At 43.9% G+C, this 16,794-nt stretch overlaps 1 protein-coding gene across 3 annotated transcripts in view; it reads left to right on the top strand.

The window, feature by feature from the left end:
- The first annotated feature begins 5,907 nt into the window (after positions 1 to 5,907).
- The window catches only part of PLA1A (phospholipase A1 member A), a 32,652-nt gene continuing 21,765 nt past the window's right edge, over positions 5,908 to 16,794 (top strand). Inside the window, exons 1-2 of one of the 3 annotated variants that reach the window (XR_643431.4) lie at positions 5,908 to 6,152; positions 14,922 to 15,123. Coding sequence is in view for 1 of the 3 variants with exons in the window: in XM_003893968.5 (XP_003894017.1) it covers positions 6,080 to 6,152; positions 14,922 to 15,123 (275 nt within the window). In the remaining 2 variants the exon portion in view is untranslated. The remainder of the gene's footprint in view (positions 6,153 to 14,921; positions 15,124 to 16,794) is intronic. The other 2 variants (XM_003893968.5, XM_009200051.4) reach the window with 2 other exon arrangements.

A 16,794-nucleotide genomic window follows, 5' to 3' on the forward strand; every position in this document is an offset into this window, starting at 1 on the left:
GGGTAGGGAAGGGACAGAGTGAACCCAGGAAAAATTGTGAAGTGGGCAGAGAATCTTCACTCTCCTCTCAGGCTTTTTCCCCTTCTCAGGCAGTTCCCCCACCTCTGCACTCATTTTGCCCCTTAGCCACAGTGGAGACCCCACCCAATGCTTCGGACATGATCTAGACTTATCTATTCACACTGTGGTTGGTTATATCTGTCTCCACTTGCCAAGGTCCTTCACTTTTGTGGGCCTTGAGGTCATTGTCTCTACCAACTGGTGGCCTCAGGCAAGTGACCCCTCTCAGGGTATTTGAGCTTGGAGCCCCTGGACTTTCAATACTAACACCCAGAGAACATGAGTCTAAAATGGGGTTGTCTGACTTGGAGATAAGAGCAAAGAAAGAATCTTTTGGTCTCCCAATCTACAGAGTTGTGGATAGAAACATGTACTTACTAATAGAGAGCCATGCTTCAAAGCGGTGTTTCTCATCATTTTGGCTGGTATATGGACAACCCTCCTCCCCATTGTCAATGTCAGCAGGTGAAAGTGACACAGTCCATCTGTCGGCCCACTTCAGGGGCTGGCTGTGTCTTCTTACTATATCTTCCTTCTAAAATACACTTTCTATTGGAGACTGCTCTAATGGAGGTGACATTCTGGGGTGAGGTGGACTCTCTACTGTCCCTTATTCCACCAGCCCTGAATCCAGGAGACCTAAGAGGAGGGTGCTCTGAAGGTGTGAATTTTTTCCTTGTTGCAGGAACATGGTAATTGCTATGTAATTAGGACTAAGAAAAGGCATGCTCTGTGATCTTTTCCAGAGAGCCACCATTGAAACCTGGCTCTGCCACCAGATGCCTCCAAGCCTCAGGTTGCTCAGGACTAATGTAAGTTGAGGCTAATAATGCCCACCTTGAGAGTATGGTGAGAATGAGAGTAGGTAGCATGAATTCAGCAGAAAGGATAAGGACCTGTTGCTGGTGGTAGTTTTTCAAATTCAAATCCATGCTATGCCACTTTGTGCAGCCTTGGGCAAGTTATTAAACCTTGCACTGCCTGTTTCTGCACATGGAAAATGGAGTTAATAATAGTATCTACCTTGTGGGATTGTTGTACATTTTACACAGCATAGTATCTAGCATATAATAAGCAGTTAAACAAAAAATGGAAAAAGATATGTTAACATATACTATCTACATATTACTGGTGGCTTTTAAAAAGTGTATCTAGGGTCTTCTTTTTACCAAGCTGTCATGAAATGAGAAACCCAGGGAAATTCCCAGACAACCACCTCCAGCCAGTTTCTTCTGTCATGTGGGAAACTTTTGACACAACCCCGGGTGCTCACAGGGCCTTCTTTCCCTTCAACCTTCTCACAATACTCCCTTGCCATAATGCACACCCAAAGATAAGCCCTTAAAGTTCACAATTTTACTTTGAAGTTAAGTGATCTCAGAGAATAAACACAAAACCATTGAATTTTAGTATCAAACTGTCATTTTAAAGCTACAAATAATTTTCAGCCCTCTCAACAGTTGCAAGCTTGGCATCACCGGCAGGGTACACAGCTTCTCTGTTCTGGCAAAACCACAAATGACCTTTTTGTCTGGGCTAATGTAAAGCCGGTCTCTACTTATTCTTTCTGGAAAAACAGAGACAGAATATAGATGTTTTTAAATGAAGGCTAAAATAATGTGGTTTGGCGTATTAGGGGTATGAAATGTTCTCTTTCTCCGTAAGGTTTTAGACTGTCCTGTGTGAAAAGCAGGTTCACTGTGATTTGTCTGAGTCTTGGGAGACAGAATACCTATGCACACAATAAGTTACAGGAATCTGGCTTGTTACTTACAGCTAGGCAGCAGACAACAGAAGCCTGAAATTCATGTGAGCCAGTCCCCCAAGGCTTAGGAAAGCTGTCTGGGGCACACAGAGCCTCATCTGCACATGCCCACTTGCACCACAGCTGAGGACCCCCAGGAAGGCAGCCCATCCTGGGTTTTATACTCAAGGGAAACAAGAATCACTGAGCTAAAGCATTGAAGGATATCGTGTAGTGGGGGGACTGGAACAGGTCCCAGGATGTTGGATTCCCAGCACATTCTACAGTTATTCTTGAGAACTATAAGCCAGAAAACTGAAAGAACTGGGCCCAGTCCAAGACCTTGAAAACTGTCCTTCACTATACTTGTGTTTTATGACTTGTTCTGAGAAGGTGCATGTGTGTGTGTGTGCGTGCGTGCATGTACCCATGTTCACATGCAGGGCATATAGGACAGCAGGAGTGGAGAGACTCCATAATCGTGCTCTTCACCTCAAATTAGAATCTGGCGAAAGATTGGACTTTCTGAAAATCAGGTAGGATAAGGGCTTCAGCCATTTTGGGTTGAGCACTAAAATTTCATGACACATTCTATCTGATGGAATTCTGTGCAACCTTAAAAGAAGGATGAGGCAATTCCAAAGTATTTTGTTTAGTGTGAAACTCAAGGTTCAAAAGAGTTTGTGTAAGAATAGGCGTGGTGGCTTACACCTAGAGTCTGAGCACTTTGGGAGGCAAAAGCGGGAAGATGACTTAAGCCCAGGAGTTCAAGACCAGCCTGGGCAACATGGCAAAACCCTGTCTCTACCAAAAAAAAAAAAAAAAAAGAAGGAAAGAAAGAAAGAAAGAAAAATTAGGTGACCATGGTGGTGTGTGCCTGTACCAGCCACCTGGGAGGCCAAGGTGGGAGAATTACTTGAGCTCAGGAAGCCAAGGCTACGGTGAGCCATGATTGCACTGCTACACTTCAGCCTGGGTGACAGAGCAAGACACTGTCAAAAAAGAAAAAAAAAAGTAGTAGGTCAAAAGAAGGGTGTAAAAATCTAAAAAGCATGAGATAGAATATCTTTAGGAGGATGTGCAAGGAAACAATGACATTGCCTGATTTCTGTAGGATCTGGGAAACCTGGGGGAAGGAGATGGAGATTTATTTTTAACCGTGTTTTTGTATTTTTTAAAAAAGTGTATACGTGTAGAGCTATTAAAAAATGCATGTTAGGCCAGGTATGGTGGCTCACACCTCTAATCTCAATGCTTTGAAGTTGAGATGGGAAGATTGCTTGAGACCAGAAGTTTGACATCAGCGTGAGCAATACAGCGAGACCTCTATTTCTACAAAAAGATTTTTAAAAATTAGCCAGGAATGGTGGTAGGCGCCTGTACTCCAGGCTATTTGAGAGGCTGAGGTGGGAGGATCACTTGAGGCCAGGAGGTTGAGGCTGCAGTGAGCTGAGATTATACCACTACACTCCAGCCTGGGTGATAGAGCAAGACCCTGTCTCAAAAACAAACAAACAAACAAACAAATAAATAAATAAATAAATAAAATTAGCTGGGTGTGGTAGTGTGCACCTGTAGTCTCAGCTACTCAGGAGTCCAAGGCAAGAGGACTGCTTGAACTCAAGAGGTTGAGGCTGTGGTGAGCCATTATCACACCACTGCATTTCAGAATTTTGAACATTGATTCCCTGGTCACTTGTTCCTTGTGTGCCTGGATCCTAGGCAAATAGAACCATCTGACTCCACTTTAAAATGGGTGAGTAGGACCCCCTCTCTAAAAGAGGGGTGGGGACTGACCAGCACACCCTACCAGTTGAACAATGCCTTCCCCTAGCAAATATTTATTGACCACTGACTGTGTAACAAGTACTGTGTTAGGTACTGGGATATCTCAGTGAGCAAAACAGGCCAGGACTCTGCCCTTCTGAGGCTGACGTTCTCCTTGGGGGAGACAGACAGCATACACTGAATATGAACTGTGGCTCTCTCAGTGTCTCCAGGTAGAAGGGTCTCATCCTCACCTTCTAAAACATGTAATCTCACTTTTCAGAAGGACGAGGTTTAGTCCAGTAAAACTCTTGCATATCTTGTTTCGCCTTGGCCCTCTCAGGCAGTGTCCTTAGGCCCCTGGCCTATCTGAGCTTCAGTTTCTCCACTGGTGAAATGGACATGGCTGTTGTAAGTATTAACAGAAGACTAGCGGTTCTAGCAATCACCCGAGGAGCCTGCTGGAGCTGCAGAGTCCTGGGCCCTGTTCCAAAGATTCTCATTCTGTGTGTCTGGAGTGGGTCCAGCAATCTGTCCCAAGTCAATTGGAAGGTTGTGAGGCAGGTGGTTCTGGAAGGGACCACTCTGATCCCGCTCGGAGAGCACTGTGCTAGGTGTTGGATGTGAAAGAAAGTGAAAGTGCTCTGTCAGTGTCAGCTGTGTTCATGCCAGGCACAAGGGCACCTGGGATTAACTATCTCTGGCCACGGTGTGGGCGGCCAGGAAAACAGCCCTCAGGTCTCCTGCTGTAGGGAAAATGATTGACTGACAGCTCCAGCTGCTGCCTTCTGAATCTACCTCTGTCTTTGTGCTGAGGTTGACCCCAGCTAATGACTAAGCAGGATGTGGCTGCTAATGCAGGCTCATTTCTACAAAACACAGATCTGCTGTCACAAAAGACTTTGGCCTGAGGAGTCCCCATTGGCCTGATCAGAATATTCTAGAAACTGTCCTGCAGCACGAGATTCTTCCTATGTAATCCTCTGTTTCCTGCCCGTTCTCTTTCACAGGTGTCAGATGTGCACCACAACCTAAAGGCTCTTCCTGCCTTCTCTAGCACCTTTTATTCTTTACAGGTGTTAGTCCGATAAATCTCTTGTATATCTTGTCTTATCTTGGCATCTTCTTCTCCGAGGACCTGAACTCATACACTCGGCTTCATCTCTAACATCAAGACTGCTTTCAGTAGTGACCTCTGCTGTGCCCTACTTATTGTCACACTCCTGCCTGGTTGCAGCAACACTTGAGCAGTGAGATCGTGCGCACAAGGGGAAGTAAGGGCTAGCCCCTCCAAAATAATCGTATCCTGTATTCAGCCATGATGGCATGGTCCCAGTGCCTCTTCAGGAGTTGTTGCTGTACAGTATCATTGCTCAGAGCATGGATTCTGAGGCTGGCTCATCCTGCTTTAAATCACAGCTCTGCATGATCTCAGGCAAATGACTTAAATTCTCTGTGCCCTACCAGCTGTGTAAAACACAAATGTTTGTACTTAATACACATTACTTAACTTCTGTCACAGAGAAGTAATTTGTACTTATCTGTGATTATTAACTGTGTAATTATCACAGTTAAGTAATTTGTACTTAATACAGTAGTTATTAATACTCACCTCAGAGAGTTATTGTTCAGAAAAGATGATCCTGGCCCTGCTGGTGGGCTGTCTGCCTAACAGCAATGTGTTATGATTTAGGGAATGGCAGACAAGTGCCCCGCCCTCTGCCCCAGCCCCACTGACGTGCCTAGAAATAGTTCTGTGGTTTCTGCCACACCTTTGGGTGGAGAGGCCATATGGTGCTGGAACCACCTTGGTTCCAGGCCCGGCTCTGCCACTTCCACCAATGTGATCTCTATAGGTCATTTTCTTTTCTAATATTCAGTTTCTTTGTGAATTCAGGAAGTTGAACATCTCCAAAGCTGGACTTGACTTCTAGCCCCAAGATTCTACAAAATGATAGTACTCTCCAGAGGGAAACTTTATCTTCTTCCTTTCTGTCCATTAAATGGACACTTAAAATATATTATTATTTTAGTCCTGTGCTAGGCACTGCGGATTAAAAAATGAAAAGAGAAAGCCTTTGCTCTCAAGTCACTCAGAATCTTCTAGGGAGACACACATGTCCACAGATAATTCCAACACGATGAGGGGTTTCTGGTCACCCAGAGATGAAGGACTTCTGCCTTGGTTATTAGTAACATCCTATCATGGGAAGTGGGAGAGGTGCAGGAAATAGTTTCCTGATCATGTTTGGCTCAAAGAGGAAGGACAGTGTGTTTCAATGCACTCTGGTTAACAAAAAAGAAAGTGTATTTATTTTCATTGAGAAGAAGAAACCGAAAACTCTGGCATTTAAATAAATAAGGAAGAATTTATTTTTCCTTTTCAGGTCATGAGGCTAGTTAATGATTAGTGAAATCCACGTGGGTGTTTTCTGAGAGGCTGGGTTATGTGATCTCTTTGGCTTTAGGGAATTACTCCATACCAGCTCTGAGATTTCCAGCTCAGCAATGCCCCCAGGTCCCTGGAAAAGCCGCTTCTGGGTGGGGGGCCTACTTTTGTGGCTCAGCGTTGGAAGTTCAGGTAAGCCAGGGCTCAGGCCTTGGGAGGAACTTATTTCAGTCAATGATCATATATCTCCAACTACTTATGCAGTACCAACTTTTGGAAGGTCCCCTAAAAGCCTTTTGCCTCTTCTGAGGTGAATTTAAAAGAGTAGGGGGGGAAAAAAACCCTTTTATCATAATCAGAATGATGGTAAACAGGTCACAGAACCTGAACTTTCCCTGGTTATCCGACTCATTTTTTCTAAAACCCACATAAAAAACCCCTTTCACCTTGCACAAGCCAGGACTCACTGTAAGAAAATACAATTTGGTTAATTCTAAGATATTCATTTTTCATCCCATAAATATCCACCATTCTAAGATATATTTAATTTTAAAATTTAGGTTTTCCAAACTAATAACGATTTTGTCACTGAGATTGTTAGATGTCCTTTCTAATCCGGCAACCTAACTCAAGTGGTTCGTCATCCCCGCTGGGTGATGGGAACTAGTCCCTGCTAACCCCAGATGCCCCTAGGAAAACTTCCCTCAGATGCCAATTTGCATTTATCTTTCCCCAGTAAAGAACTGACGCACTGATCCCACTTGCCTAACATAGCAAATTAACCTGCTCTGCTTTGGGTTCTCAGAAGTTCTCAGGAGACTTCTTCTCACTCTGGTGGTGACCTCACCCTTAGAAAAATCCCCTCCCTCTGCTCCCAACAGCAGGCTGCTTTTCTTTCTTCTCTGCCGGACATTTAATTCTCATTCCCTGGCTCTAGAATATGTCATTGCTTCTGCCTGGAGTTGCTCACATCACCTTTGGATTGATTTCTGTTCTTTGCATCTTCCAACGGGGCTTCTGTATTCCTATCTCCCTTGTATTCATTATTTTTCTGCTCAACACCCCTCCCTGCTACAAAGTTCCACTTAGGTGACTGCATGCTCTCCTTGCACTCATGGCTGGTTTCTCAGAGGTGCTGTTGAGCTCTGTATGTGCTTTCTCCTGCCTCAATTATTTGTTCCTAAAAGGCGAGGATTTGAGGTTTCTGTCTCTTTTAGCATACTTAGTGCTGTGCTCTGTATACCGCAGATGTCCAGTGAATGTTGCTGCATTGCTGCTTAGAGGAGGCAATGGGTTGAGCTGATGGGAAGTGGGCTCTGTCTGGGTCAGGCTAACCCTGACTGGAATCCTGGCTCTGTTTCTTTGTAGCTATGTGACCTTGAGGAAGTGGCTTTCTTTACCTGTAGTTGGAGATGATCCTTACCAGATAGGAATGTTGTAAGGACTGAATGAGATCATCTGTGCACAGGGTCTGACTTTTGCAGTTGCTTATTCCCTTACGATTTTACTATTAGCAAATGGTTGTCTAGGCTGATGGAAGTGGAGGGAGCAGGGCTGTCATGAGCCACCTTGGAGAGAAGGTGGGAGGTATCGCCTAGGAGAGCTGTGGGTCCCATTCTGAGAAGTGGGCTTGGCAGGCCCACTTTGTCCCTGCTCAGGAGCCCCAGGCCTCCTTAGGGGCTGGAAGGCATTTGCTAGTTGTCCCGGTTTGAAGGTTGAGGAGTGGGAGGACTAATAGTAAATTGGCATCAATCTCTTTTTGGAAGCTCATCTGTCGGTAAGCCTGGGGTCTCTGTCACACAGATAAGAGAAGCTCAGAAATTCGGAACCAGGTAGCAGGGTTAGGATCAGGGCAGAAGCGGATCAGGTTCCAACCACATATGTGGGAACCACTCTAGATGCTCTGGGCAGGAAGTGGGCTTATGAAAACATGTTAGCAGGACCTGGGTATTTCCTTGCCCTGTCCTCTTGCCTTTGTCTCTCGTGTCTTTCTTTTCACACTTACCCAGTGAAGTATTCTCTATTTCCCATCTGCTTCTCTTCCTTTCCCACTGTCAACAGCAACAATATTTATTTAGTTAATGTTCCTTATTCTTACTTTTAGCAGTGCTATCTCAGAAAGTAAGTAAGTTGATGGATAGGCAGAGATAGAAGTGTGTCTGTGTGTGTGTGTGTGTGTGTGTGTGTGTGTGTGTGTGTGGCTGGCAGGGATAGAAATATGCCAAAGGGAAAAGGAAAAAGGATATAATTGTCTTCAGACAGCCTAGATGAAGTAGGTGGAAATAAAGAGGATGCCGGATGCAGAGAGCTCAAGGTAAAGGAAAGGAAGAGCTCAAATGATCGGGAGGGAGGAGGTTCAGGAGGTATCCAGGTGCCTGCTGTCACACAAGGGCAGTAGCTGACCCACATGGGCCTCTTGGAAGTTCAGCCTCCACTCACTTTCCTGACTGTGTGCCCACACAATCTTTCATGGCAACCCCAGTCACACCCAGCTTTTCCTTGGACTATGGAGCTTGCGATTGTTGAGCTCCTTGATCAACCTGGCCCTTGAGCTTCCAGGCCGGCTCAGGCGTCCTCTCCTCCAGATGGGTGCACAAGTCTTCCTCCATCTGAGGTAGATGGCCTTTCTGTGTGTTCTCTCAGTACCTATGTTTCCTGGTCACAGATCTTACATCCCTATTTGCTGTGGGGCTTCTGGCTTATTTTCCCCTTCTCCGCTAGACTTTGAGCTCCCAAAGGACAGTTATGGCTGGCGTCTTCTTCATCCTGGAATCCCCAGAGCCTCACCTAGGCCCTGACACACAGGACACATTCAATAAGCCAAAGGTCTTGGCAACTGAGAAGAAAGAAATTGAGCGGGCTGCAGTCCTCATCTCTACTTCCTGACATTAGGGCAGATTGATTAAATGACACTCATCCTGAAACAATTCAGCCAAAGAAGGGTTCCAGAGGTTGGCCCATTTCAAAGACACTCCTGGCTGCTGATGCCTCAATCCACAGGTCATCTGATAGCACAGCTCTGTCTGTGGGGAGCCCAGAGCTCAAGGGGGTGGCAGGAAGTTCAGGGGCCCGTAGTGCTGAGCTGGCGGCAGAGACAGCTGAGTAGAAGCAGCCTGTGACACCAGCCTCTCCAAGGCCAGCCTGGACCTGAAGGTGGTACTGCACCCTGCATGCATGGCAGAGCCACTCTCAAGTCAGCTACTGGGAGAGGGCCTCCGCCCTCCTCCCCTCCTACAGTGTCCTCCTGAGGAGCCCGGAGAAGGGCACCCGCTTCCCGACACATGCACCAGTGGTTCCTCTGTCATCTCCACATTTGATAAAGTGTCTGATATGGTTTTGTGCCAGCTCTGTCACTGCCAGAGCACCCATCCGTTCTTGGTCCAGGTCACACAATCAAAACTGTTTTAGCAAAATAACACTTCTATGAAACAAAAGCACATGGGGGATACCAATCTACAGAACACAGCTGAGAGAGGTGCAGGTGGCAGCGTAGACGAGCACATTTTCAGCATTTACAGATCACAGAGGCCACCCATGGGAACCACGAGCATCCCAGGAGGGTGAAGGGAGCTCTGTCACATATGCCTGAGAGTCACTTCCCATTATGGTAACATGGGTGTTACCAGGCTTTACTCACCCTTCTCTAACACTTCTTCAGTGTCAAAGATTCAAGAACAGAAAACTATAGGCTCTTTTCAGACTCAGACAAGCCAGTATTTCATTCTTCACCCCTCCTTTCTATTGTTTGTAAACCTCTGGTCAGCCTGGCCAGATACTCAGCTGTCACTGTTCTTTGGTTGGAGTGGTGGCTAGGTAGAGTCAGTATCTGAATTTGCTTCCCTATTTTATCAGTTTCAAATATTGGCAATTTTCTTCTCTCCCTTTTCAAACTTTATAACTTTTATCCCATTGTATTGTCTTGTTTCAGTGGTTAGGACTAGGACCTCTAGCACAATATTTAACAGAAGCAGTGGTAGCAGACATTTCTCATCTGTTCCCAGTTCTAGATGGAATACTTCTAATGTTTCCCAGTAAATCTAATCTTTACTATAGGCTTTTAGTAGATATCCTTTCTTATGTTAAAGAGTGTTGAATTTTGTCAAGCGTTCTTTTTTTCTGCTCATCCATTGAGATGAGCATATGATTTTTCTTCTTTAGTTTGTTCATATGTGAATTGCATTAGTACTTTTTCTAATGTTAAAATAAACTTTAATTCTTTGCAAAGAATTGACCCAGCAAACCCTGCTGGGCCATGATATACTTTGTGGTCTTGTTATCCCGGATGGATTTAGATTTGCTGATATCTTATCTTAGATTTCTGTTTATGTTCATACATGAAAGTAGCCTTTAGTTTTTCTTCTCGCCTGTCCTTGTGCAGTTTTGGTATGTTGGATATTCTCATAGAATGAACTGGAATCCTGTCTCCCATTTTCTATTCCTGGAACAGCATGTGTAAGCTAGGGATTGCTGGATTTATAGAATTCCTCTGTAAAACTCTCAGGCTTCTTAGACTTTTTTGAGGGATAGTTTTGAAACTAGTGTTTCAATTCCTTTATGCTATAGTTTTACATTGGATTTTCTGTTTTTCCTTTCTTGACTAAGTTTTGGTAAGTTACATTTTTCTAGGAAATTATCCATTTTCTAGCAAAATATCAGTATTTTCAGTTTTGGGGTATATATAAACTTTTTTATGGTTTAAGGAAATCTACTGTCTGTATTTATATCCCCTTTTTATTCCTGATATTGTTTACTTGTACCTTCCCTTTTTTCTCTTATTCTGTCTTATCAAAAGTACATCTAGCTCATTATTCTTTTTCAAGAGCTAGTTTTGAGTACTGGCTCTTCGTGTGTGACAGCTACTTCTTTAGGCAGTAGAGTGAATAAAATGGATTTTAAAAATCCCTGCTTTGTTCAAAAGTACATTCTAATGTGGACTGACCACCAATAGACAATAGTATAATAACTTGGCAAATTCCATAGTAGATTAGAAGGTGATGATTGCTAACAAATAGACCAGGGTAAGGAAGATTGAGAGAAATGAGGTGAGGAACACAAGCAGGTTACAACTGAAATAGGATGTGAGAATAGAGAAGAGAGCACTTGACAAGCAAAGACTTGAAGGAGGGGAAGGAACTGCCATGTAGATACATAAGGGAAGTGCATTACAGGCAGAAGGAATGGCCGGGCAAAGACCCTCAGGCAGGAAGCCATCTAGACTGAGGAAGGGCCAGGAGAATAACTGGCTGCAAAAGTGAGTGATTTTAGCATAAGGCAAAGGACTCTTGGAGTGGGGTGGATTAGCTCAGTTAGGGCCTTACAGTCCATTGTTAGGACTTCAGGTTTCTATCTGAGTGAAAAGGCTTGGACACTTTTGCACAGAGATGTAACGTGACTCGACTGACTTAAAGAAAAATCTTGACTGCTGTGTTGCAAATAGACTGAAGGGGCCAAAAGAGAGGGCAAGAAACGCAGTTGCAGGCTATGGCAGTGGTTGTGAGAGATGATGATGGCTTGGACCAAGGTGGTGAGAAGGGTTAGATTCCGAATATTTCATTCTGATGTTCAAGCTAACAGAACTTACCAATTGTATGTGGGAAGTGAGGGACAGGGAAGAGTCAAAGACATCCCAGGCAACTTTGCAAAGCCTGAGAAATTGTAATGACTGGTTGCTACCAATGTTGCTCATATTTCCTTATTTTCTATTTCTTCCATTTCAACTATTACCTTTATATTTCTTTCCCTATATTTTATTTGGGATTACTGTGGTATTCTTTTCTGAGTTAAAATATTAACTTATTTAATCTAAGTCTTTCCCTTTTCCCCCCTAACATTTGCATGTAAGGTTATACATTTTTCCCTCTTAAAAGGTAAACTTAGGTGCATTAAAATTTTAAAGAGATTATTTGAACAAACAGTGATTCATGGTTTGGGCAGCTTCACATTGCAAGTGGCTCAGGGCTCCACCAAAGGGGTATGAGGAAGAAATTTTATAAGGTGCCTATGGAGCAAGGCAAAGAAAATATTTGATTGATTAAAGTGGAGCAGTACCTTAAGGTCCCTAGGTTAGTTGGCAGCTTCTGAGTGCTAAAGCTTAAGCCTCATAGGACATAGCTGTTCACTATGAGTTGAGGTTTGGTGAGCTTCTATAGGAACTCAAGCACTAGAGCTGCCTCAGTCTAATGGCTTCCCAAGTAATTATTTTAACAACCCAAGTGCTGTTTTAGCCACTCTTTGCAAGTTTTGATATGTGTTGATTTTATTGTCATTTAGTTTTTAATATTCTATAGTTTTCATTGTGATTATTCTTTAACCCATACATTCCTTAAAAGGTTAAAAGGGTGTTTTTCTGTGGGTAGGAGTGTAAATTAGTATAGCCACTATGGAGAATAGGATGGAGGCTCCTCAGAAAACTAAAGATAGAACTTCCATATGATCCAGCAATTCCACTACTGGGTATATATCCAAAAGAAAGGAAAGGAAGTCAGTATATCAAAGAGGTATCTGCACTTTCATGTTTATTTCAGCACTGTTCACAATAGCCAAGATATAGAACCAACCAACCTAAGAACCCATCAACAGATGAATGAATAAAAAAAAGAAGATGTGGTATATATACACAAAGGAATACTATTCAGCCTTTAAAAAGAAGGAAATCCCGTCATTTGCAGCAACATGGATGGAACTGGAGGCCATTATGTTAAGTGAAATAAACCAAGAACAGAAAGACAAATATCACGTTTTCACACATATGCAGGAGCTAAAAAGGTGGATTCATGATGATAGAGAGTAGTAGATTGTGGCTCCCAGAGGCTGAGAAGGGGAGAGGAGTTGGGAATGAAGGGGAGAAAAGAATATATGTGTATTTATTATCACTGAACTGTACACTTAAAAAAGGTAAAGATGATAATTTATATATTTTTTTACCTGAATATAAAAAATGTTTAAAAATCTTGAACAAGTTTCAGCAATATATGTCCATGAGGAACTGTGCCCAGGAGCTTCTCTTTGTGTGGGCTGGTAAAAATACCACAGGCACATGGGATGGGCTTGTCTTATTGGAAAAAATGGGAGGGGGTGTTTTTACATTTCCAAATGTATATTAAAATAATTTTTGTTATTGATTTCTAGTTTTATTACATTTTATTTAGATGATATTGATTCTTTGGTGATTATTTGGGCCTGCTTTGTGACATATTATGGTTATTTAAAAGGACTCAGACTCTCTGATGGATGAAGGCTTCCCTATGTGAACAACAGAGCAGATTGACTCATTAATGTGGTTCACGTCTCATGCTGAAGCACAGTCCTTTCATCTTTTCTTTAAAGAGCCAAACGCTGGGGGAGGCTGATAAAAGGATGGAGTCAGGTATTAGCTCTCTCATGTGCTGTGGGAGTTCAAACCGCAGGCTGAAGAGCTTAGGGCTCGCACTCTCAGAGTGGGCTTCTTCCCAGGAGCCTCCAAACCTGTCTGCTTGGTCTGGCTCTGCAAGGGGATTGGGGATAAAGTCTGGGGCTCAGAAGCAGTGATGGGGAAACCTCTAGTCTACCTCAGCGATGCTCCAGAAGGCCTCGTGGCTTGAGGTATTCTCCACACTCACAGCACCATATACCAGAGCATCCCAGATCCACACCCCGGTTGTATATGGGCTCCCAGTTATCTCTGATAGCAGATGATCACTCCAGAAACCTAAAGTTACGTCTTCTTTGACAAAGGGGCCCACACAAACCAAAGTCTGCAATCCGGACCTCTCCTCTGAACCTCTGATTCTGTGAATCACTTTGTCTGGTGGCAGCAATGCTGTGTGGGGCTCTGTTCTGTGGGTCAGCGTGCACCCTGCTGCTCCTGCTAGTCTCCCTGTGGGATGCATGGAAGTCAGGGACCACACCTCTGCATCACAGAAGTGGGGATCAGGGTGGGATGCTAGGTATTGAAAATGGGCCAGATTTTCAGCTCCCTGGGAAGCAGGAGTTTCACGTTGCCTTTTCTGTTCAGTGTTTTTTAAAGGCCTGCAGTTATCTTGGCCAGAGAATTTCCATTGTAAAGGTATCTATTGTAAGGTGCTGTGAAGTAGATGGGGCTTGTTAAGGCTCTTCTCTACCATCTCTCTAGGCCATGGGCTGGGCACTGGAAGGCTATGGCAGGGCTCTTGACTGCTCATAAGGACAAGAGGTGATTAGGCGGGGCTAAGGGGTTGGAAATCCTTCTGGGACAGAGTGTTCAGACTAGAGTGAGGCTAGTCCCCAGGGCAACTGTTCATTTGGCTGACCAGGGTTCTATTTAGACTTCTCTACTAGTTTGCTAGGGATGCCATTATGAAGTGCTGTGGACTGGGTGGCTTGAACAATGGAAATGTATTGCCTCACAGTTCTGGAGGCTGGAAGTCTGAGATCAAGATGTTGGCAGTGTTAGTTCCTTCAGGGCAATGAGCAAAGGATCTGTTCCAGGCCCCTGCCCTTAGCTTGTAGATGGCCACTGTCTCCCTGTGTCTTTACATTGTCTTTCCTCTGTCTGTGTCCAAATTTCCTCTTTATATAAAGACAATAGTCATATTGATTTAGGCCCACTCTGTTGCACTCCTTTTAACCTTTGTAAAGACCCTACCTCCAAATACTGTCACATTCTGAAGTATTGGGGGTTAAGATTTCAACATATGAATTTTGGGGGATGAGACTCAGTTCAGCCCAGAACAACAGCCATTTCACCATGGTCTTTAAGCTCATCTAGTTGAGCAATATCTCTTCTCTGCTATTTTGTCCTCAGGCATGAAAAATATTCACAGAGTTTCATTACAGAAGTGATGCAGGCTGTAATAAATGAGTGATTATTGCACTAAGTGATGTATAATAAACCCCATGACTGCAGGCCCCTGTTTCTTGTTTCCTTCCAAGGTTGTCTTTCTTCCTTCTAAGAACAGATGACCTCACCTTTGGATGTTTCTCGTTTGTTTTATTTTCCTCCAGGGGATGCACCTCCTACCCCACAGCCAAAGTGCGCTGACTTCCAGAGCGCCAACCTTTTTGAAGGCTCCGATCTCAAAGTCCAGTTTCTCCTCTTTGTCCCTTCGAATCCTAACTGTGGGAAGCTATTAGAAGGAAGCAGTGACCTCCAAAACTCTGGGTTCAATGCCACTCTGGGAACCAAACTAATTATCCATGGATTCAGGTGGGAGTTAACTAACCAACAGGACCTCTCAGCTACGAATGATCAAGTAACCATAATACCATAAGAAGTTAGTGGGGAACAAGAGGAAGAATGAGTTTACCAAAGGTCACATGTTCCATCCCTCATGTCCTGCTGTCTTTGATGGGTCTCATGTCAACATGCACACATGGTGTTCATTCTTATTGGTCATGTATCGTACTTCCCCAGCCAGTCTTGTCTACATACTCACAAACAGTACATGTCTGTGACTCTGGACAAATCTCCATACACAGAGCCTTTATTACCCAGGGTTGTATTTCCCCTTCTTCACTTCTTCCCTGGTTTTATGACCTAAGAAACTTCCATTTGTGGGTGCCACTTCCATCATACCCAGAGGTTATGGGTGTGATGGAGCTATGTAGTTCTCTTCTTCAATTTCTCTGACACTCTCCAGTCCACATTTTGTTGTAATATACAGTCACTGAGTCTCAATTCCAATCACCATCCTTTCTTTGAACAGCTTTTCTCCAAAGCCCATCAATAAGCCCAGAAATAGAGAAAGGTTTATGGGAGGAAAGAGGGAGAGAATATGGTAAAGTAACAGCACCATGGAGCAAGTAGAGTTCGGGGCACCCAATGAAAAGGTAGACACAAAGGCCATGCACAAAGGACCACCATTTCCTGATCTCTGGCCTGTCTCTGCCTCTCAAATCCCTGGACTCCAAGGACTCAGCCACGTTTCCTTAGGCTTCTCTTCTTGCTTCCTTGCTCTTGTGCCAAAGCCTCTCCTCTAGCAAAGCTTACATTCGACCACTTTCCAAGGCTGAGTGTGTACCTCCAACCCAGGGATAGCTAATAGAGGTGGAGAGCTCGTCAGGCGAGGCACTCTGTCTGCTCTTAAATCCCGCAACCCCATTCTCTGGCACACACCCAGTCCGCACTCCTCTGCCCGTATGAGCGTGCTCTCTTTGCTTCTATACTGGGAGCCATCAAAAAACTTATTTCCTGATCCCAATCTGTTGGGAAAGATTTCTAAACATTTTTCTATCATTTTCCTTTTCCTGGAAAACTCCCATTATACTGTAAGTTCCAGAAGGATAGGGACGATATCTTATTTGTCTTTATTTTTTGGAAAGCACCTAGCATACTGCCTGGCCCATAGATACTCAATAAATGTTTGTTGAATAAATCGATGGGTGAATGAGAGAAAGAAACAAAGAAGGAAGGAAAAAGAAGGAAAGAGAAAAGAAGAAAAGAAAGGAAAGGAAGGGAAAGGAAAGGAAGGAAGGGAGGGAGGGAGAGAGAGAGAGAGAGAGAGAGACAGACAGACAGAAAGAAAGAAAGAAAGAAAGAAAGAAAGAAAGAAAGAAAGAAAGAAAGAAAGAAAGAGAAAGAAAGAAGAAAAAAAGAAAATGTCCACAGAGAAAGAGCCTATATTTTAGAATGAGAATTAAGATTGCAAATCTTAACTCTAGGGCACAAAGCTATCTTTTGCTTTCCACAAATAACACAAATGGAGCGATGCAATGTATACAGTTTATGTGGTTTATGCATTGTGCAAAGGTGCCTGACAAAAGGCTGATGGGGCTGAAATCCAACCTGAGTTCTGAACCCTGGCATGAGGCTGCCTCTACCTGGAACAAAAGGCAAAGTTTTATAATTTACACGAAGACTGCATATGTGCTGGCGGAA

Source organism: Papio anubis, chromosome 2, assembly GCF_008728515.1.
Source record: "Papio anubis isolate 15944 chromosome 2, Panubis1.0, whole genome shotgun sequence".
NCBI classification, from domain to species: Eukaryota; Metazoa; Chordata; class Mammalia; order Primates; family Cercopithecidae; genus Papio; species Papio anubis.